General features: G+C 37.6%; 1 protein-coding gene and 1 long non-coding RNA gene across 12 annotated transcripts in view; one reads left to right on the forward strand and one right to left on the reverse strand.

The window, feature by feature from the left end:
- LOC118526033 (uncharacterized) overlaps positions 1-22,024 on the forward strand; it is a 36,633-nt gene extending 14,609 nt beyond the window's left edge. The window contains exon 3 of the long non-coding RNA XR_004912436.2: positions 21,563-22,024. This is a non-coding gene — a long non-coding RNA (uncharacterized LOC118526033). The remainder of the gene's footprint in view (positions 1-21,562) is intronic.
- LIMS1 (LIM zinc finger domain containing 1) overlaps positions 7,202-22,046 on the reverse strand; it is a 157,117-nt gene continuing 142,272 nt past the window's right edge. For 8 of the 11 annotated variants that reach the window (XM_078056684.1, XM_078056687.1, XM_078056688.1 and 5 more), the window contains 8 exons: positions 18,441-18,507; positions 17,516-17,681; positions 16,925-17,074; positions 15,229-15,379; positions 14,639-14,731; positions 13,810-13,858; positions 12,385-12,460; positions 7,202-9,980 (listed from right to left, as the gene is read on the reverse strand). In XM_078056684.1, the coding sequence (XP_077912810.1) occupies positions 9,866-9,980; positions 12,385-12,460; positions 13,810-13,858; positions 14,639-14,731; positions 15,229-15,379; positions 16,925-17,074; positions 17,516-17,681; positions 18,441-18,507 (867 nt within the window). In that variant the 3' untranslated portion in view covers positions 7,202-9,865. Of the gene's footprint in view, positions 9,981-12,012; positions 12,197-12,384; positions 12,461-13,809; positions 13,859-14,638; positions 14,732-15,228; positions 15,380-16,924; positions 17,075-17,515; positions 17,682-18,440; positions 18,508-22,046 lie in introns of those variants that run through there. The other 3 variants (XM_036076966.2, XM_036076948.2, XM_078056690.1) reach the window with 2 other exon arrangements.

Consider the following 22,046-nt stretch of genomic DNA (forward strand, 5'->3'; position numbering starts at 1 on the left):
CAGATTCAAAGAAACAGCAAATTGAATGGCAGTCACCAAGGGAGGGACGAGGAGGAAACAGAGAGCTGTTTAATGTGTGTAGAGTTTCAGTTTTTCAAAATGAAAAAGTTCTGGAGATCTGTTTAACAACAATGCAAATATACTCAACACTACTGAAATGTACACTTAAAAATGGTTAAGATGGTAAATTTTATGTTATACATTTTTTACTACAATTAAATTTTTAAAAATTATTTTAAAAAATCATAGAGAAAATCAACAAAACCAAAAGTTGGTTTTTGAAAAGATTTTGAAAAGTGACAAAATTTTAGTTGATTGACCAAGAAGAATAGGCTCAAATTACTAAAACTGAGAATGAAAGAAGGGATATTAATACTGACTTACAGAAAGAAAAAGGATTGTAAGGGAATACTATGAACAATCATATGCTTGTGAATTAGGTAATTTAGATGAAGTGGAATAATTCATAGACAAAAACTACCAAAATGACTCAAGAAGAAATAGAAAATGTGAATAGACCTATACAAGAGATTGAATTGAAATTAAAAAAACATCTAGGGCGACCTGGGTGGCTCAGTCGTTTGAGCTACTGACTCTTGGTTTCAGCTTGGGTTGTGATCTCAGGGTCGTGGGATCGAGCCCTGTGTGGGGCTCTGTGCTCAGTGTGGGTTCTCTCTCTCCCTCTCCCTCGGCCCCTTCCTCCATTCTCTCTCTCTCTCTCAAATAAATGAATAAATAAAATCTTTTAAAAAAATAATAAAAATAAGGGGCGCCTGGGTGGCTCATCCATTAAGCAGCTGCTTTGGCTCAGGTGGTGATCTTCAGGTCCTGAGATTGAGCCCCGCCCCAGGCTTCCTGCTCATTGGAGAGTCTGCTTCTCCCTCTTCCTCTGCCCCTCCCTCCTGCTTGTGCACTCTCTCTCTCAAACAAAGAAATAAAAATCTTTAAAAAATAATAAAAATAAAAATAAAAACCACCCAACAACAAAAAGCCCCAGAACCAAATGGCTTCACTGATGAATTCTACTAAACTTTTAAAGAAGAATAAATGCCAATCCTTCTTAAACTCTTCAAAAAATTAGAAGAGAATGGAACACTCTCTGATGTAATCCCTGACAAAAGTATTACTCTGATTCCAAAGGCAGGAAAAAACAACAAAAGAAAAGTACAGACTGATATCCTTTATGAATATGTATGCAAAAATCCTCAGCAAAATGTAAGCAAACTGAATCCAGCAGCTTCTAAAATGGATTACACCAAGTAGGACTTATCCCAGGAATGTGAAGTTGGTTCACATACAAAAATCAACCCATGTATTACAAAATGTTAATAGAATTAAATGACAAAACCACACAATCATCGCAACAGGTTCAGAATAAAGCATTTAATAAACCCCAATCCCTTTCATGAGAGAAATAATCAACCAAGTAGGAACAGAGGAGAATTTCCTCACCTGGTAAAGGGTATCTACAAAAAAACCCCACAGTTGACATCATATTTAATGGCAAGAGATAGAAAGGTTTCCTTCTAAGATAAGGAACAAGACAAAGATGTCCTCTTTCACTATTTCTGTTTAACATTATACTGGAGGTTCTAGCCAGGGCAATTAGGGAAGGAAAACAAATAAAATGCATTCATATAGGAATGGAAGACATAAAAATACCTCTTTCACAAATGACATAATCTTATATATGGAAAACTCTTAAGAGTTTTTGTTTTTTAAGATTTTTATCTATTTTTTGACAGAGAGAGAGACAGCGCGAGAGAGAACACAAGCAGGGGTTGTGGGAGAGGGAGAAGCAGGCTTGCTGCCGAGGAGGGAGCCTGATGTGGGGCTCGATCCCAGGTCCCTGGGATCATGACCTGAGCCAAAGGCAGACGCTTAATGACTGAGCCACCCAGGCACCCCAAGAGTTCTCAAAAAAAAAAAAAAATACTAGAGCTAATAAGCAAGTTCAACAAGGTTGCATGATACAAGATCAATTAAAAATCAGTTGTCTTCTGTAAAATAGCAATGAACAATGGAAATGAAATTAAGAAAACAATTCCATATAGAATAGCATCAAAAAGAATAAAATACTTATGAATAAATTTAACCAAAGAAATGTAAGATTTGTAGACTGAAAAGTACACATTTTAAAAAGGAATTAAAGGAGATCCAAATAAATGGAAAGATATCCCATGTTCATGAATTGGATGAAAATATGTGTCCACAAAAAACTTGTATGCAAATGTTTATAGCAGCATGATTCATAACAGCCAAAGGTGGAAAAAACCCAAATGTCCATCAACTGTAAATTTATAAACAAAATGTGGTATGCCCATATAACAATATTATCTGGTAAAAAAGGAATGAAGAACTGATGTATGCTTCAATGTGGATAAACCTTGACAACATTATGCTAACTGAAAGAAACCAGTCACAAAGACAACATATTATATAATTCAATTTTTAAAAAAGATTTTGTTTATTTATTTGTCAGAGAGAGAGTACAAGCAGGGGAAGCGACAGGCAGAGGGATAAGTAGGCTCCCCTCTGAGTAAGGAGCCCCATGGGGGGCTTGATCCCAGGACCCTGAGATCATGACCTGAGCCAAAGGCAGACGCTTAACCGACTGAGCCACCCAGGCATCCCTATATAATTCAATTTATATGAAATGTCCAGAGTATGCAAATTCATAAACACATAAATAACAGAAAGTTGGCCAGTGGTTGCTAAGGGATGAGAGGTGGGATTGGGAGTGACTGCTAACATGTATGGGGTCTCTTGTTAGGGTGATGGAATCACCCTATAATTAAATCATGGGGATGGCTGACTAACATTATGAATATACTAAAAAAAAAAAAAAAAAATTCACTGAATTAAGTTAAATCCTCTGGAGAATGTAGATATTTTTGTTGAGGCAGATAATCCACCTGGTTAGATTCAAACCACAACTTCCAACTCCCCTTCTGTGGTCTGTGATTCAAAAGTCAGTTCAGTTTCCAGAGTGTGGACGGGGCTATTCAAGTTCTGTCCCAGTTGTGTGCCACCTAGTGGTCGGTTGAGGACCATGGGCGGTGGTCTGTCAGTTCAGCCTCAGTCTTTGGTGTATTGAGCAGGGCCAGGTCCGTGCAGGGGAGCAGCTCAGAAAGGAGCCCCAAGTTCGTAAACAACTTTGTGGGTTCACTTCCCTAAGCAGCTCTCTTGGCAATTTCCCTGTTACTTTTGTTTCCTGCAGCTTCTAGTTTTTAGTCTTCTGATCAGAAAACTGAGGCTTGACCTACACAGCTCTGCCATGTATTTCTGCATCTGGGGCCAAGCAGCCAGAGGACAGAGTTGGAACAAAATCAACTTCACCCTCTTAGTTTCACCCTCTTGGGACTACAGCTGCGCCAGCTGAAGTTTCTCCCCTTCAGAGTTTTGGCTCCTGGGTCCCAAATAAACGGGAATTCTCACAGGCTCTTTTCCAGGCTCTTGGCTTGGAAAGCCCCCTTCCCCGTTCTCCCTCTACAAAGCTCTTTGCCGTGTCTCTCAAAGCCTTGTTCAGCCGTCACCACCTTTGGGAAATCTTTTCTAGAGTCCCTAGAATGAACCATTCTCTCCTCTGAGCAATCTCTGTATCCTACCCCTATTTCTAATGTCAGTTCTTACTTCACGATGTTCTGAGGCATTTTTTTATGGCCCCTGGTACACTGAGATTTCCAAGGCTGGAACATTTATTGCTGCTTCACTCTCTTGTAGTGCAGTGGCTGACAAAAGTTTACATTCAATAAATGTTTCTTGAATTTGTTTACTTTTTGGTTTACCCTCTCCCCAGTTCTAATTTGTGTCCTTTTATCTGGCATCGGAAACTCATTAAACTCATTAGAATTGTGTATGAACTAAGCAGGTGACAAGCAAGGGCCTAGGGGATTTTTCCGAGTGACCTATGAACGTTAGTGCGTGGACTTTAATAACCTTTGGTCTTTTTAAGGCTCTTGTTCCCTCATTTTTGCCTGTATTCTGGTAGAAGTTACCAGAAAGCTTAGTTCCAGATAGTTTAGGACTCATCATTGTACACAAAATTAGAAGGCCCTAGCTGTCCTCTGAAGGAATCTACAATTTGAAAGAGGGAAATAGCCATGTAAAGTTTTCAAAAATAGAGAATAACATTTAAGAACAATACCTCCTGATTAAATGTGGGGTTTGGGGGGATTACCTGGAAAGCAGTATGAATAATTTTCAAAATGCTGATATGTTGACCCCCAACATAATCCCTCTTATGGGGTTTAACATGGTGCCAAAGATATGTGGTGAACAAATATCCTTTTAGTAAGCTGCTCCTTTCATGCTTGTCTCTAATATTTTGGGGATTGAGATCTTCTTCTTGGGCTGTAAAAACACAGCTGAGATTTCTAGTAGGGAATAAGAGCCCAGTCGCCTGCCGGTACAATTTTAGATTTAAGAAGCCATTTTTGACCTATGCACCAATTAGTGACAGTCATCAAGTGGCCATCTCCTACTTGATCTTGTGACATCAAAAATTCTAATATGACAGTAGGATTAGAAAGTGAAGAAGGAAATCCCAAGGTTTTAGAAGGGAGAAGAAATTACATTTTTTCCTCCCCAGACACTGGGGTCTCCCCAGTGGAGAAGTCGAGTCAGGTGAGGCAAATCAGCACACTTGTGCAATCCCCCGTTGACTGGAGATTCTAGAACCTGAGGGGGTGAATCCGAGGCACTGAACTCATGATCCACCCAGTAAGATCTTCAGGTTTGGGTGATCACAGCACAGTTTAGGGAGCACAGCCGGAACAGAGCTTTACTTTCAACTCTGCTAAGTTAGAATTCCTGAGAATTTATATAGGAGCTTGCTTTAAAAATCTCACCAGCGCTCCACGGATGGAGGAAAATTTGCCAACAACAACAAAGATGCAAACAATATTGCAGATACATATTTAACCCATTTAACAAAACACATTCAAAAAATAAAGCTAGCATTTCCATTACTGTAGCATAATATTAACTTTGGCAAACCGGAAAGCACTACCTGAATTGAATACGGTCCCCCTTCTTCCCTGCCAAAAAACTCCAAACAAAACACTTCAGAACCATTTTAATAACATTTTCTGAAGATTTATTTTAGAGAGACAGAGAGCGAGCAAGCACTGGGGCACCCACCCCTGGCCTCTTCCCCTGCCAGGCTGACCATGTTCCCCTCTGGAGCTCCAGCTCCTCTAGGAGCCTTCCCTCCCCCTCTGCTGCTGGGATCTGGCAAAATCCTACGTTCACCCTCGCAACACTTCCTACGTGGCGCTGTGATTACCCATCTCTCCCACTTGGGCGGGAGGAAATCAAAGCTCTGCACCCGCGCAGGGGAGGAAAAGGAGTCCGAGACTCAAATCACAGAGAACCTGAATCTCTACGTTCAAGGAGGACGAAGGGCAAGGAGAGGATGGTGCACGGGAAGAGGAATGCCCCTCGAAAGCACCACACAGTGCCTCCGGCCTTGCTGAGGGATGTAGTAAGATATGTTAACATACATATATAAGGAGATGTAAGCTATCTCCTTTGCTAAGAAATGAAAAATATAGAAATTATGGTGAATAATGGGAAGACTCCACCACTATTCTGTATGGTCCTGGGATTTGGCTCACACAGTAACCAGATCATTTTCTTTTATTCACAAACATGCATATTTCTACTTTATATTCAAGAACACGTCAATTTTCTCTCTCGCGCGCGCACGCACACACCACAAGTAACAGAGTAGAAACATTTATACATTTGGAATCACAGGAATACTTGGGTTCAAATTCTGAAGATGCCATTTTTAAGTCGTGCAACCTCAAAGGACCTACTTAATGTCAGTTTGCAGCTCCTCTGCTATAATGTGGAAAGAATTTTAAGTAACCCATATGATTTTAAGGATTAAATAAGATAGTATTTGTGGAACCCACCTTGTGAACTTTATATAATGTTTAATTTGATATTCTTACATGGATGTAGATATGACTACTTAAATTATGTTCCAAAAAAACTACATATAGGAAAAATTTTAAATGACTTTTAAGAGAAACTTTAAAAAAAATTGATATATAATTTACCTATGACATTCTATATCAGATGTACATGATTCAATATCTGTATTTGTGAAATGATCACAGTAAGTCTAGTTATCCATCACCACACATAATTACAAAATTTTTTATTCTCATAAGTTTTCAGATATACAATACAGTATTATTAACGATAGTCACCATGCTGTATAGTACATCTCCTCCATGACTTTATTTTATAACTGGAAGTTTGCACCTTCTGATCCCCTTCACCCACTTCACCCACCCCAACACCCAGCTTCTGGCAATCACTGATCTGTTCTCTGTATTGATGAGTTGGGTTATTGTTTTTTCTTTTAGGATTCCATGAGATCATATGGTATTTATTTTTCTGATTTATTTCACTTAGCATAAAGCCCTCAAGTTCTACCCATGTTGCAAATAGCAAGATTTCCTTTTTTATGGCTGAATAATATTCCATTGTGTGTGTGTGCGCGTGTGTGTGTGTGTGTGTGCGCCTGTATACACACCACAATTTCTTTATTCATTCATCTGTGGATGGACACTGAGGTTGTTTCCAAAACAGTTTCCTTTTTAAAAAAGATTTATTTATTTTAGAGAGAGAGAGAGAGTGGAGGGAGGGCAGAGGGCGAGCACCCTTCAAGCCGACTCCTTGCTGAGTGCAGAGTCTGACGCCAGGCTCGATCCCACGAGCCATGAGATCATGACCTGAGCTGAAACCAAGAGTCAGATGTTTAACTGACTGAGCAACCCAGGTGCCCCATAAAGATTTTATTTTTGGGGGCGCCTGGGTGGCTCAGATGGTTGAGTGTTTGCCTTCAGCTCAGGTCATGATCTCCAGGTCCTGGGATCGAGCCCCGCATTGGGCTCCCAACTCAGCAGGGAGTCTGCTTCTCCCTCTCTCTGCCTCTCTCCCTGCTTGTGCTCTGTCTCTCTCTCTCTCAAATGAATAAATAAAAAAATCTTTAAAAAAAAGATTTTTTAAAGTAATCTCTACACCCAACATGGGGCTCAAACTCACAACCCTGAGATCAAGAGTTGCACACTCCACTGACTGAGCTAGCCAGGCACCCCACCAAAACAGTTTTCTTAAGCATTAGTCCTATCTTCTCATAGTTCCATGTCTCAAAGTCATTCAAATGAAACAATGCACAATAAGATTATTCTTAATAATTATGAACATTTATTAAACACCAAGAGTATACTGCAGTGGTTGCTATGTAAAAACACAATTAACAGCATAGTGTCCCTGCCATCGAGCTTACAATCTAAAATGAAATACAACAAGAATGCTGTAAGCCTACCTCAAAATTTTCTTAACTTAGAAATGGCTATTTCGGCAAGTAAGTGAGGCAAAATGGCCTGTCATTTTAGATACAATGTTAATAAGGCTTTGAACATGATCCAAAGAATATTTTACTTGTACCCAGGCATTTCCCCCGATTATAGTAGGCTTGGTAAGAAAAAGAGCACTTAGAAATTGGGTGAGAACAATGAATTATTTCAAATTGCCTTGTAGGACTTTAAAGAGAGAAATGCTTACTAGCCTGAGTTTTTCCACAGCCAGGGGAAACCCCATGAAAAATATCATGAATTCGACCAAGCTGTCTTCTATTCCACTTGCAACTTTTTGACTTCCTCCTCCTTTCCCACAGGTAAGGACTCCAGTGAAGCCCCTAGCAGCGAAGAAGTACTGTATCTAGACAAAATACCCTAAAGTTGTAGAGGGTTACCAAATCGGACTTCCAGGAAATATTAATTCCTATTTTAAAAGAGGAGTGAGCAAAGACAGCAGTGCGCATCTGGCTGCAGGAGAGGCCGGGCTATGTAAGATACGTAAACAAAGCAGCTGAGCTCAGTTCATGCATCTTCAAAGTGATTAAGAATATGGGTAAATAATTGCTTTCTGTCCCTTATTTCTGGTGTAGGGGGATTTGACAATTTAGCATCAAGATCCCAAATTGCAAAACCTGTACTATTTTGCCTATATCCATAGTATAATATTTAATAAATACTTCCAAAGTTTTCCTTGCTGGTCACGTATTAGCTGACAAAGGCATTCTGAAGGGATTTTGATTCTTACTGTCAGATGCAAAGACTGTTTTAAACGTCTGAGTACATACAGTCTTAAACTATATATTGATTATTTTCAACCACTGATAATTCTTTGAACTCTAAAAGAACAGTAAAAAGTATTGGTTATAAGTTATCTGAAAACCGAAATAGAAGTTACTCTGTAAAGTGCATGCACAAATTTAAAAAAAAATACATGCATACAAATATTTTAATGGCAGAGTGGTAGCATCCTGAGGTTGTTTTTTTTTTTTTTTAATGGCAAAACAATATTTCAGCAATTTTTTTAAAAACCAGTAATTTCCTCCTTAAAAGTCCATCTTGGGAACTTTCTTTTAAATGATAACACAGCAGCAGCAACATTGAAAAAATGTTCACAAAATTTGCTTTGCATACAGGTTTATCGAGAAAGAATGGTCCAGAAACTTCAGGATAAACTTTCTAAAAACACTTTTTATAAAGTAGAATAATACACTACTTTTGACCTAAAGTTGACATTTAAACACCCTCCTCCCAATTTAAAAGTATCATTTTTACCTCCTCCTTATAGTAAATAAAATCCAATTACATTTGAAATGAAAAACTTGAAACACCTATCAATATCATTCTTCTAACAAGATGACAAAAATTAATTTCAATTAATTAAATTCAATTTTTTCTCCCAAAAAAAGGAGAGAAAAATAAAAAATCAAGTATCACCATAGCTGTGGCAGAGGAATTTGGGTTTACAAATCTCAATCAATGCACTTATTTTTGGTATTGCATGAAACAGCTAGAATTCCTGAATAACCTATGTTTTTCTAAGGCAAGGCAAGTTTGATTATGTGTAAAGCATAGACATTAGCATGGTTATAAAGGCAGTAGGACCAATACATATACATTCACTTGTTTTAAGTGATACATCAAGCTACATAAAATTTAATTTCGTGTCCTATTCTAAAACTACATCTTTGACCTTAAGCTTAGAAGCATAATTGCTGTAAATACGTTAAAAAATACTTCATTTTTTCCAATATTGTAAAGTATACTGAATTTTCAAATGCCTAGTATAAATTTTTTTGCACAAAATTTAAAAAGGCATACTATTAGCTAGCTATAACTACTGTGTTAAGTAATTGTACTAAGGAAGAAGTTCATAAGGAGAACAAAATATAAACTAAGCATAATTATTGCATTTAACAAAAAATGAAATCAAGTAGTTCTGAATGCACTTTTTTGTCTTAGTAATGTGTATATTCATTTTATGGCTACTAGCTACTAATCTGATAAACATACTCAGATTCTGTAAGATTTGTTTTTCTTGGCTGGTTATTTTTTTTCCTTCTCTCCAACAGCAGTTGGAATTATTTTTCTTTCAAATACAAAGTAAAATAATGTTTCTATTTTTTATCTGAGCCATGTGAAAGCTGACTCCCTACTTTCATTTTTAGAAGTTAAATTAATTTTTTTGGACCTTAGTTAAAATCTAACATCTAAACCATGTGTTTTTTGCTGTTAAGTACAATCTACATTTCGATGAATTGATAAGGGTTATTAACAAAAGCAAATCTTGACTTCTTCTGTGTTTTAAATATGATTACACAGGCTTTTTTTCTTTTTTAATGAGAAGAAGGAGATGAAGAAAACCATTCATATATGAGGCCCTCTTCACTCAACTATTTTGAGATACAGCTTTAAATAGGGTGGATCAAGTCAAGTAATGTTGGTAATCTCTTTTCTTTGCATAGAAGAGAAAAAACAAATAAAGGAAGTTACTTCCTTCCTAAGGTCTCAGCTAGTTTCTTAAGTCTTTTCTTCAGCTCCAACGGAAATTTCTCATAGCACTTCTTACAGACTGGCTTCATGTCAAACTCCACAAATTTATTCCTAAAGAGAGTAACAATAATAAAAGAAATTAGTAGAAATGTATTTGACACAGATATATAAATAATGTGAGGTAATTTTACTGAAGTAAATGAAGACACTATATGATAACATTGATATTCATAGCAAAAAACTATAATTCTAATCTCAACTTTTGTCATTGTGGTAGATGTAAAAAATTACCATATCACTTGAAAAAAATTGTCCTTATAAATTGATCTTAAATATCTACCTGTGTTATACAGAATGTACATTACATTTTAGTCTGTGCTATGTACACAGAAAATCTAATGTCAATATAATTTAGGTAAGTAAAGTCAATCACACATTGAAGTACCATGAGAACACTTTAAAGAACAGTTATTTAAAGCCCAGAGTTGTATTTCTGTAATTTGAATGACCTTCTCTTTGTTGAAAGCAAATTAATCTTCATTAATATTTTAAATTAGGTATCTATGAGGTTTCATCTTTCCTTACATAAAATGGTTTTGCTTCCTACCTCCAACAACAAAAAAAATCATTTTCAAAGAAATCTTAAATTGTAATGGGTTATTTTGGTTAGTTGTCTGACAGAAAGGTTGGTAGGGGAGATATAAGAAAGTTTTTAATCACCCTTAAGAAACAGAAATGAAACAGATTGCCTGTGGTTCCATTTTGTGAATGGTCAGCTGTATGGAGAACTCAATTCTTTCTTTTTAAAGTTAGAGCAATACACATTATCAATTTATTTGTAAAACAGTTCTGGAGAGGCCAGGTTTTTAGACAGCTTCCTAACTATCTGTTATGCATTTCCAATTGGTAATTACGATTGCTTATTACTGTTGGAATCTAGGGTCCTAAACAGTGAACTGAGGAAATACACAACTTTATAACTTGTACATTTTCCTAACTTGTTTTTAGGTGGCATTTCTGGAACAAGTCTAGTAGTACATTGTTATCTATGGCAAACGATTAAATCAGGTGATACAATTTTAAAGAACAAAGTTAATAACAAAGGTAATTCCTAACCATATATTTAATAAAATGAAAACTCTTATTTTCAAGCATTACATGGAATTTATTCCCTGGCTGTTTTTCACAGAGATGTTAATGCTGATAGAAAATCAAATGATGTTATTTTTCCACTGACAGTTTGATTTAAATAGTACTCCTGAGTTAGAATTTTCTCCCAAAGACTTCTAGCATGAAAGCTATTAAAACTGCCATTTTTTGGATGAAGGAAATAAATTATCACTGCTTTCAGAGATACTGTTAAGCAAACTTCAACGGTTTTAATTTTATATTTGAATTTTAATTCCTTTTTACGGAAGGAAACATGAAAACTGGAAAAATAAAAAACTTTCGGAGCTCAGAACACAATGGTAACCATGAAGGAACAATGGGACAATCATGCTAGTAATTCAACAGAATTTCAAAGATTGAAATATTTCCCATAAAAATCAGGAATAAAGTAGGGTTTGAAAACATCAAGAAAATGAATTCATAAACAGCAGCAATGAGCACTCTATGAAAGTGCATACAGACACCAAAGACAGATCTCTTATTGTGTACAGTAGATGGTCTTTGCTTAGATACAAAACAGGCTGAAAGGATTTAATACAGAGCTTAGAACATGTGACACTTGGAATTTATCAAATAAATCATTTTAGGCAAAGAAACCAAAAACCAGGATTTTAGAAGCTGTAATTAGCAGAGAAAAATACCTTAATTTTCCCAATATCCATTAAATAGAGATTGGAAATCTTCCCTTTGAATCCATTTTAAAAAGAGAAATCTATATACCATATTGTGATATAAACAAAGAGATGAGGGAGTCGACAGCTTAAGGGAAATAAGTGAAGTACAAACTGGTATTAGGTGGGGATTTTATTAATGTAGCTTTAATAATTTTAGTAAGTAGGCAAAAGAACCAGCTCTACACGGGACAAGTACTTGGATTTCAAGCTCTGACAGCTACAAATACATGCCAAAAGAAATAAAACAGCAAAAGACCCAAACAGAACAAAGCATACTCTAAAGGACTAACCAAAGAAGAAAGCAGTGAAAATGATGACAGAAGGGACAGAAAAGTTTACAAACAGACTGGCTTTTTCTTTTTCTGCTTGTCCTTATCCTTTGCTTCTCTCTCCCGTTTGGCAAGTCGCCTCTTAAATTCTTCTGGCATTTTTTCATAACAGTGTTTGCAGACTGGTTTTAGATCAATTTCAACAAACTTATCCCTTTGAGCAGGACAAAGAAGGAATAGAAGAAAGAACATAAAACAATTAAAGGAAGAACCTTTACTTTTGGAAGGCCTAGACAGAAAGAATAAGGAATCAATTCTCTTTTTTAAAACTCCGTATTTTATAAAATGTTACCCCAACATTTTCAGTCTTAGGATTCACACGGGACTAAACTGTAGACTTACTTGAGTGTTAATTTAGTGTTGCAGGTGGAACAGGCAAAACAGTTCACACACCAGGCCTTATTAAGAGCAGAGACCACTAGAGAAAGAGAAAAGAGATCGGGTCACACACACTGGTATGGAAAGTGGTGAAGCTGACACTTTCGATTCAAACAGAGCTAAGGTGGCTTCCACGACACTTGGAAGAGGTTCTCAAGAGGTTTTCTTGCAAACGAATCACATGACTAAAAATCTCAGTGCCACTAATGTTTACAGAATCAATCTAATTAATTAATTTAAGGCTATTTTTTCACATTACTAAAAAACTGAGCACTTATGTCCTCCATGACTGTAGGTTGGTTTCACCTTAGGGTAAGATTACCACTGGCTTTTTCAACCTTTACTTATAGTTAAAATTTTTCTTCTTTCCTTTGGGTATCCTGTGAAGCATATAAATGGTATGTAGCATGTCTTCCCACCCAAGCTCGTCCTCTCACTCCCGTGGATGATGGGGTGTATATTTAACATGCACTACGTCACTCAGATGAGCTTTTCTGGCACAGGGCCTGCCTACAAGCACACTGCTGCCACCTTTCCGTACCTACTGCCTCTGGCCCAACAAAGATATATGGACTAGATAAGTAATTTAAAAAAATCCAGACATTACATTATTTGCCTGTAGTCTTTCTTCCAAAGCTGATGAACCGAGCTTCCTTTGACAGCTTCTCTCACCTGACAACTATCTCACGTAGGAAGGAGTTAAGTTTTATTTTCTATGGCGCTGAAGACTGCTCTCCTGAACTACTCCTTTTGCAAACTGCATCATGGGCAGGGTTTTGCGAAGTATTTCCCGAGTTGGGTTCTCTAACGAGAACCATGAAGCATGCTGAAAACAGGAATGTTTAAATTTTGCCAGGAAGTTTCTAGCAGAATTGTGCTAGCGACTATTAGCAAACACAGCTGCTTCCTTTCTGTCCCAGTTAATCAGCCCTGCTTAATTACCACAATACAAGGCTGGTAAGCCTAGAAATGTCTACAGAAAACTGCCAGGTTTTAGCATCTGCAGGGTTAAAGTGACTCTCGCTGACTACCGTGGCAGATTAAGCTGTTCCTAATAAACACTGCTCTACAGCTTCCAAGTTATATAATTCCAGGGGATGGAAATAGAAACAGATCTCAAGGTTGGCCATGAATATTCCCACAATATCAACCGTAACAACCCTGTGGCAATGCCCTAAAGTATTATCATAAAAGAGTAACAAATCCATCTCTTAGGATATTATCATTTCTGCTATGGATTACTTGAGAAATATGCCAAAGGAAAAAAAAAGGTAACTGATAACGATCATATTCCAAACAATAGCAATCATTGACCTTCTTTCAATTTTCACATTACCCAAGTGTTTTTGTGTCAAAACGATGCCATGTAAAATCCCTATAGATACTTACCATCACCTTCTATAACACGGTTGCAATGGAAGCAAACATCACCAAATAGCTGAAAGTGAAAAAAAAAAGTGGTAAAAATTCAAGATGTGTTAGAACGAAGTTTTAGAACACCAGATATTTAATATAATTTCAGTTCTTTCTACCACTTAAAACAAATAGCTGGCTACCTAGATCCAGAATTTACCATTCATTACTAGAGAAAATCAGTGAAGTTCACGGACTAGTTTTTACTTTTTACAATGAAAATAATTTACTCTTCAACACTATCAGAAACAAAAAAGGCTTTGGAAATGTTCCAGATCTAAGGAAGCTAAAGGAAAATGAGAACCCTAGCTAGGGTCCAGTACTGGAGTGGAAAAAAATGATACAAGGACATTACTGGTACAAGTGACAAAATTGGAATAAATACACTGACGTATTATATCAATACTGATTAACTACGATTATGTAAGAGCACTCCATATTATTGGGAAATATAAGTTGAAGTATTTAGGGGTAAAGGACCATGATGAATTAACTTATCATCAAATGCTTCAGAAAAAATAAGTGCCTATATATGAATACATACATTTGTATATAAAGATACGTGCATTTATTAGGTGTATGTTTTTATACAGAGAAACACATGAAAATGATGAAAAGATACGTAGGTATTCTTCATATTTTTATTTTACAACCTGTCGGTGAGTCTGAAATTATTTCCCAAATAAGAAGTTAAAAAGAGATCTCTATAGTCCGATGTACATTTTCCAAGAGATTTCCTTGTAGCTAAAATATTAAGCTCAAATTCATCTAAGTATATGTAGTATCCAAGGAGTACAATCAATACCTGGTTATAGTGGGTTTCACAATATGCCAGGCCCTTCCTTTCATAATGGCGATGTCCAAGAAATGGCTTTTCACACTTGGCACAAACAAAATGCTGAAAAAAATTGCTAGAGGTCATTTTTGAATTGCCATATTTTATTTATTTAATGAAGTAAAACTCCAAAGTTAAACTATCCTCAGAGAAGATACATGGAAGTTTGAGGTAGTTATTCCATTTGGCCAGGGCTAACCCTGTGACACTTTGAGTCTTAATTCAGGTGTCTTGAGCTTTTGACAGGTTACTCTAAGACACAGCCTATTTAAACAACGCAGAATGAGAAAAGCGGTCAACATGTTAGTAGCATTGATAAGGGAGGGGCTACTGCTGGATATGGACCATGACACTTTCAGCTTCAAGAAGGATTTAAGAACAAAAGAGTATATCCTGTGTCATTATGGAGAGATCACAAAAGCAGGGTATATTCTATATTCTTAATTTTCGACAAAGTCATTTGTCTTGAAAATTTCCATACTTAATCTTTAGAATCTCCTACTCTTGCCAGCACATCTGATTGAAAAGTACTGGTTACCCCTCCACCACTGATGACTCACCTCCACATGCCACTGTTTGCCCATGGCATTCACCACGCGCCCTTCAATGGGCCGTCGGCAAGCGCCGCAGATGGGGACCCCCATCTTATCGTGGCACGGCAGGCAATACAGCTCTCCTTTCAGCTCCCGGGCATCAGCCGTCAGCTCCTTCCTGTCCATGAGAGAGATACCCCACTGAATATTACTACTGAGAGAGGAAAAACAGGCAACCAACGTGGCTAACTGAGGATCTCACTGTAACACTCCCTGTAACCTTCTTTTTTCCCCTCTTAGTGTTGCTCACAGTAACCTAAATTAATAGGCTTGAATGGGTTTCAGATTCCTATCAAAACATCAGTATCATACAATAATGATAAAATGTACAAATAAGATCACACTGATCATATTTATCACTTCTTTTTTTTAAGATTTTTATTTATTTGAGAGAAAGAGAGAGACAGCATGAGCAGGGTAAGGGGCAGAGGGAGAAGCAGACTCCTGGCCGAGCAGGAAGCCTGATGCGGGGCCCAATCCCGGGACTCCAGGATCACGACCCAAGCCGAAGGCAGACACCCAACCAACTGAGCCACCCAGGCGCCCCCGTATTTATTACTTCTTTGTCTATTATCACATTACAGTCCCTTTGTCTTCCTTAAAAAGCTAGAAGAGAATCATCACAATGCCCAGGACGGACTTGGTAATAATATTATCTATATTATCCAAAATATATAACTGAGGTCTAAAGTTAGAAACTAGTTCCATTTACTAACAATTAAATTGTCACAAGTTATTAAGAGTTATAGGTTAATAGAAAATAAACAAATGAAATGCCCAGAACTTTCCTCCCCCAAATGCTTAAGTTCAGTATTATTTTCAGTCTCCTGCATCAATGAACATTTAGCCAGAGATGGCCCCAATCAGCGAAATGGACTTGTTTAACATTTCATCTGTTTTAAGTAATTCTTTAGAAGTGCTAATGACAAATGAACAGAGAAAAATTCCACAGAGAGGAACAGGCAAGAAAATGAGATAAGATACAAACTGATAATCACAAAAAAGATGAGGTAGCTGAACTTATAGAACACAGCTGTTTTCTTGATCTTTAGCTTATCTCTCTTCACCCCACAATGATTTAGCATGTACGTTCATACTGATTAAAGTAACTTTTTCCATTAAATTTTTATATAGCAAATTTAGAAAACCACAGTCCAATAATTTATCATGAGTTTCTGAAGAAAAAAAATCCCTTTAGAAGTAAATAAAGCAAAATTAAATAAATGTAATTCAAGATATTTTAAGATAACACCCTAATTATTACAACTGTAAAAATTGCGTATGTACAAACAGAAGACTTCTTAAAGTTTTTTTTTTGATCCTGTATTCAAAAAACAGTTATCAAAATCAGTTTTGGGGACAATTGAGGATATCTTACTATCGACTAAATAATTAGAGGTATGTGTGTATGTACATGTGTACACACACACACACGGGGCGAAAGTATGCTGCGCACACGCAAAAGTGGCAAAATGTTAAGCGATGAAACTCAACGATGGGTATTCTTTCTATTATTCTCTTGATTTCTTACAGGTTTTAAATTTTCTAGGTTACAAGTTGGAGAAAAGCAATCTGGTGTGCTGGAGTAACAGAAATATAGAAAAATGTGATCTTTATTTTATTTCCACTATTTGTGCAATCAAAAGGGAGGGGATGGCAATACCCGCAGTTGGCACAGTTGAAATGGTCTGGATGGTAAGGGTCATTCTTGAATATCAGCGGCTGCTCATCAATGATGGCATGGCATTTCTGGCAGATGTATTTTCCAAGGCCTCTGGCTTTCTCACGATTATGACAGGGACGACATAGATGTCTAAATAGAACCAAAACTTTTTTAGAAACTTCAATTGAAAATCTGAGGTTCTTTCTAATAATTAGAAAGAACTATGCTTCTCATATCTTTGAAAAGAAGTTAAAGAAATCATTTTTTAAAAAAATCACTCCTGGCTTACCAGAGCAGAATCAAGCCACTACTTGAAAATTTATTTATTCCAACCCAGGTAACCCGACTCCATCTTAAGTACCTATCCCCCTTCTGCTGGCCCAGGGACACGTGCAGCAGCAAGGCTGCTACCCAGAAATTCTAAGGTCCTCTCCTGACAGACACCAGACGAGCCAATACACTGCAGGCTTGAGTCCCTGCACCTTCACCTCAGTGCCCTAAAGAACCGCCTCACAGTCCCAGGGGAAAACAGGCATGACCTTGTAGCAGTTACTTCTCCACCCACACCTGACAAGGATGGAAAACTCCTACCTCCCAGCATTCTTGACAAACCCAATATCCGCCAGAACTTCCTGGCAGAGGTCACAGCGGAAGCACTCAGGATGCCAGCTGTTATTCATGGCTTTGATCACTCGGCCAATGATGAATTCACCTGTGGGAAAGTAACAAACCCAGGACGTCCAGTGTGCTCCTACTGCTGAAAGTAGTGAGACAAAGGACACGAAGAAAACACTGTTTAAACCGTTCTCCACAACTAGGGACTCTCTATGTATGTGTTGACCACAGTAAGCACTGCATTAGGAAGAAACTCTGTCTCATCGGAGTCCTTGGTTTTGATTCTGTAGTCATATTTTCAGGTTGTCTTATCACATCTCTAAATGTGGTCTTCCTTTTCCCAATGATATACTGGGCTCTCTTGAATGCCTTTTGTTTATTTCTGGTCATTGCTGACACAGAAAACTGAAATCCACAGCACATTTTCTTGAAACCTATACAAAATTTCTTCTTTCACTAAACTTTAGAACATTCTACTCAGTTTTTCCAATCTCTGGAGACCTTCTCGTAGAAGTGTTAGCAACCAGTGAGGTGGTTAAAATGCAAGCAAGTTAAACACTTGTGTAACACACAGCAATCCCGAAGCATCTGAAGCACCCCTCCAATGTCTTCCCTGTCTCTCTCCTGGCAACCCCCAAAGTAAGTAGGTAAAGACTGAATTAACAGGGGACAAGAACATTCCAAAAGATCATCTGATAAAAGTCTTAATCCCCAATTTTACAGTAGATGTCCTTAAAAATCATTTCTCTCTGGGTTTTGATACTCTTCCAGCTTGTTATATATTAACGATAAGGAAAAGGACCAATAAGATGCTATTTATAATGAGCACCAAACACCATTTTCACCATTGACATAATTTTGAGACTCACTTTTTACTTTGCCATTCAGCAGTAAAACTTACCACACTGATGACAGCAAGGAGCAAAGAGCATCTGAAAGTCATGTTCACAGTACTTCCTTCCTTCAAACTGAAATAGAAAATACCATCAACTTGTATAGATGAAACAATCACAGGATGAATATAATTATTCTGTGGAGACATATAGGAAAGATATTTCTGGATGAAGAGCTCTGCCCTAAGAATTTATAATTCTACTGAGATTTTTAAAAGCAGATGTACTTTTTTTTTTTTTTAAAGATTTTATTTATTTGACAGAGACACAGCGAGAGAGGGAACACAAGCAGGGGGAGTGGGAGAGGGAGAAGCAGGCTTCCTGCAGAGCACAGAGCCTGATGCGGGGCTCGATCCCAAGACCCTGGGATCATGACCTGAGCCGAAGGCAGACGCTTAACGACTGAGCCACCTAGGCGCCCCGCAGATGTACTTTTGTACCTTCCCTAAAGGCACACCAAACAACTGAGGCGAGACCTGGTACTACGGCTCCGGAGTACAGTGACCTCCCTGCAGCAATGCTAATTCTTTGGCTTGCAGACTCACCTTGAAGAGTCTAATGAATGCGCAGACCCCTCTCTCCAGAAAGTAGGCATATACACACAAACCCCGTCCCACTTTTTTTTAGGTTGATATCTGAAATATTGTACCACAAGCTTAAATATTTCCAAAGAGTAGATATTCTAGTATATTTTAGATTTACACATTTCAAACTGAGGCCAAAACCCATTAAAAAAAAAAACATATTCTACTTTAACAGTTGGAAAAATTTATACCCTCCACTTTTCTCCTTGAACTATTTCCATTTCATTTCCCCCAGAGTTTTACCCTGGTGTGATATTTTTTTCTGAAACTCTATATTAAAGTCTTTAACACATCACCCTACCATACTTCTCAGCAATTAAAATATATATAATGAAACTTTAAAATCTGTTTTACTTTCTGAACCCATAAGGCTCTAAAACATTCTTTTTCTTCTGGATTATCATTACAATGATTATTAATACACAAATGGTCAAAACATGAATATGTCAAAATGTCAAATTTTACTTTCCACTACTTGTTTACTTGAAAAGCCTATCTTAATGAGATGAGTAGGGCTCCTCTTCCTCTCACAATTATTCCATGTATCCATGGATAAATATGACTTACCATTGGAAGAGTCAGGGTTCAACATTAATTTCTATTTTGGGGGCTGCTTTTACCCTCTTCACATGTCATGAGAATTGTATCATGTCTCCCTTTGAATCTTTGAGCTCCTTGCAAGTTATATGTCACATATATCACATAACTGTTTGACTATCAAAATCCATTTTTATTTATTTTTAAAGACTTTATTTATTTGTCAGAGAGAGAGAGAGACAGCACAAACGGGGAGCGGCAGGCAGAGGGAGAAGCAGGCTCCCCACTGAGCAAGGAGCCTGACTCAGGACTGATCCAGGGACCCCAGGATCATGACCTGAGCCGAAGGCAGATGCTTAAATGACTGAGCCACCCAGGCGTCCCTCAGAATCCATTTTTAATGATACATCAGTAGTCAACTCAATTTGCTCAATTTATTGAACATTATCGACTACACCTTAATTGGCAGACCAGCCAAAGCAGATTTATCTTATGCCAGAAAAAGGCTTACTTCATTTTGAAATTCAAATGAGTAAGTTCTAATACATTTAATGATCTGTTTTTAAAAGCTACAAACAGATACCCTGATATGCTACATTAACCCAGTCCTATCATAATGCACTGTGTGTAGCCCCAAGCAGAAGTTATTTATGAAGTAGATATGTTCCCTTATTGGATGTATATTACGTATATATATAGAAATCTGATGTTTAGCTTTTAGCAATAATTAAAAAAAATTCAATATAAAGACTCAGAACCAGCTCCACTGATTTAGTTGGAAATGATAAATTGTTTACCATCCACCCCAGTCTTAATCGGTGGTGAAAGACCAGGCTCAGAACTGTGTGTGTCAACTGGTCACTTACATTCAAGAGTAAAAGACTGATTAATGATAACAGTGCATCACTAATGAATCGTTGAATACTACATCAAAAACTAATGATGTGGGGCGCCTGGGTGGCTCAGTCGTTAAGCGTCTGCCTTTGGCTCAGGTCATGATCCCAGGGTCCTGGGATCAAGCCCCACGTCGGGCTCCCTGCTCGGCAGGAAGCCTGCTTCTCCCTCTCCCACTCCCCCTGCTTGTGTTCCCTCTCTCGCTGGGTCTGTCTCTGTCAAATAAATAAATAAAATCTTTAAAAAAAACAAAACCAAAAACTAATGATGTACTATATGCTAGCTAACTGAACATAATAATAATAAAAAAAATACATCACATCTTCAGAAGGAAAGGAGAATGTTTTGTGCACTATTTGTGTGTGTGTGTGTGCGTGCATGCATGATAGTTTTATTATAGTTTTTAAAATCAGTACTTTTTAATGGAAACAACTTGACCAAAAAATCTGTCACAGAATTTGGAGACCCATTAAAACAAAGTTTAATTAAAAAAAGAAAAGAAACACTCAACTTTTAGTTTGTATTTAATGAAAGAGAAAAATGTATATTGTTTAAAACAAAAACAAAATGAATCCAGCAGTTGGCATATATACTGTATCTGCTAGCGGAAGGTAGAAAAAATTAGGATCGGTTGTAATTTGAATAAGTTTTTTTTTTTTTTAAGATTTATTTATTTGGAAAGAGAGAGCATGTGCAGGGGAGGGGCAGGGGGGGAGGAAGAGAATCCCAAGCAGACACTCTGCTGAGCATGAAGCCCAAAATGAAATGGGGCTCAAACCCACAACCCTGAGATCATGACCTGAGCCGAAACCAAGAGTCAGATGCTTAACCAACCGAGCCACCCAGGTGCCCCTCGAATAAGTTTTTTAAGATATAATTCAAATAGGTAGCATAGTGTAGCAGTTAAGAACACTGACTGTGGATCCAAAAGGCCTGAAGTCTAAATTCTGGCTGAACCGCTGACGGGCTGTGTGACTTTGGTCAAGTTGTTTAACCTCTTGGTGTCTCGTGAGAGTCACAAACCTCTTCTGTTTTGGCTGTTACTTCTGGCTCTTAACACATACTCATCATGTTCACAATTTCTTACCACTGCTCTCTTTGTTTTGCTCTCACAGGACTCTCCCTTTAAAAGGATCAGTTCTGTGGACATGAAAAAGTGTTCAATATCGCTCGGCATCAGGGAAATCCAAATCAAAACCTCAATGAGATACCACCTCACACCAGTCAGAATGGCTAAAATTAACAAGTCAGGAAATGACAGATGTTGGCGGGGATGCGGAGAAAGGGGAACCCTCCTACACTGTTGGTGGGAATGCAAGCTGGTGCAGCCACTCTGGAAAACAGTGTGGAGGTTCCTCAAAAAGTTGAAAATAGAGCTACCATATGATCCAGCAATTGCACTCCTGGGTATTTACCCCAAAGATACAAAAGTAGGGACCCGAAAGAGTACGTGCACCCCGATGTTTATAGCAGCAATGTCCACAATAGCCAAACTGTGGAAAGAGCCAAGATGTCCATCAACAGATGAATGGATAAAGAAGAGGTGGTATATATATACAATGGAATATTATGCAGCCATCAAAAGGAATGAGATCTTGC

This window comes from Halichoerus grypus, chromosome 10 (genome assembly GCF_964656455.1).
Source record: "Halichoerus grypus chromosome 10, mHalGry1.hap1.1, whole genome shotgun sequence".
Lineage (NCBI taxonomy): Eukaryota > Metazoa > Chordata > Mammalia > Carnivora > Phocidae > Halichoerus > Halichoerus grypus.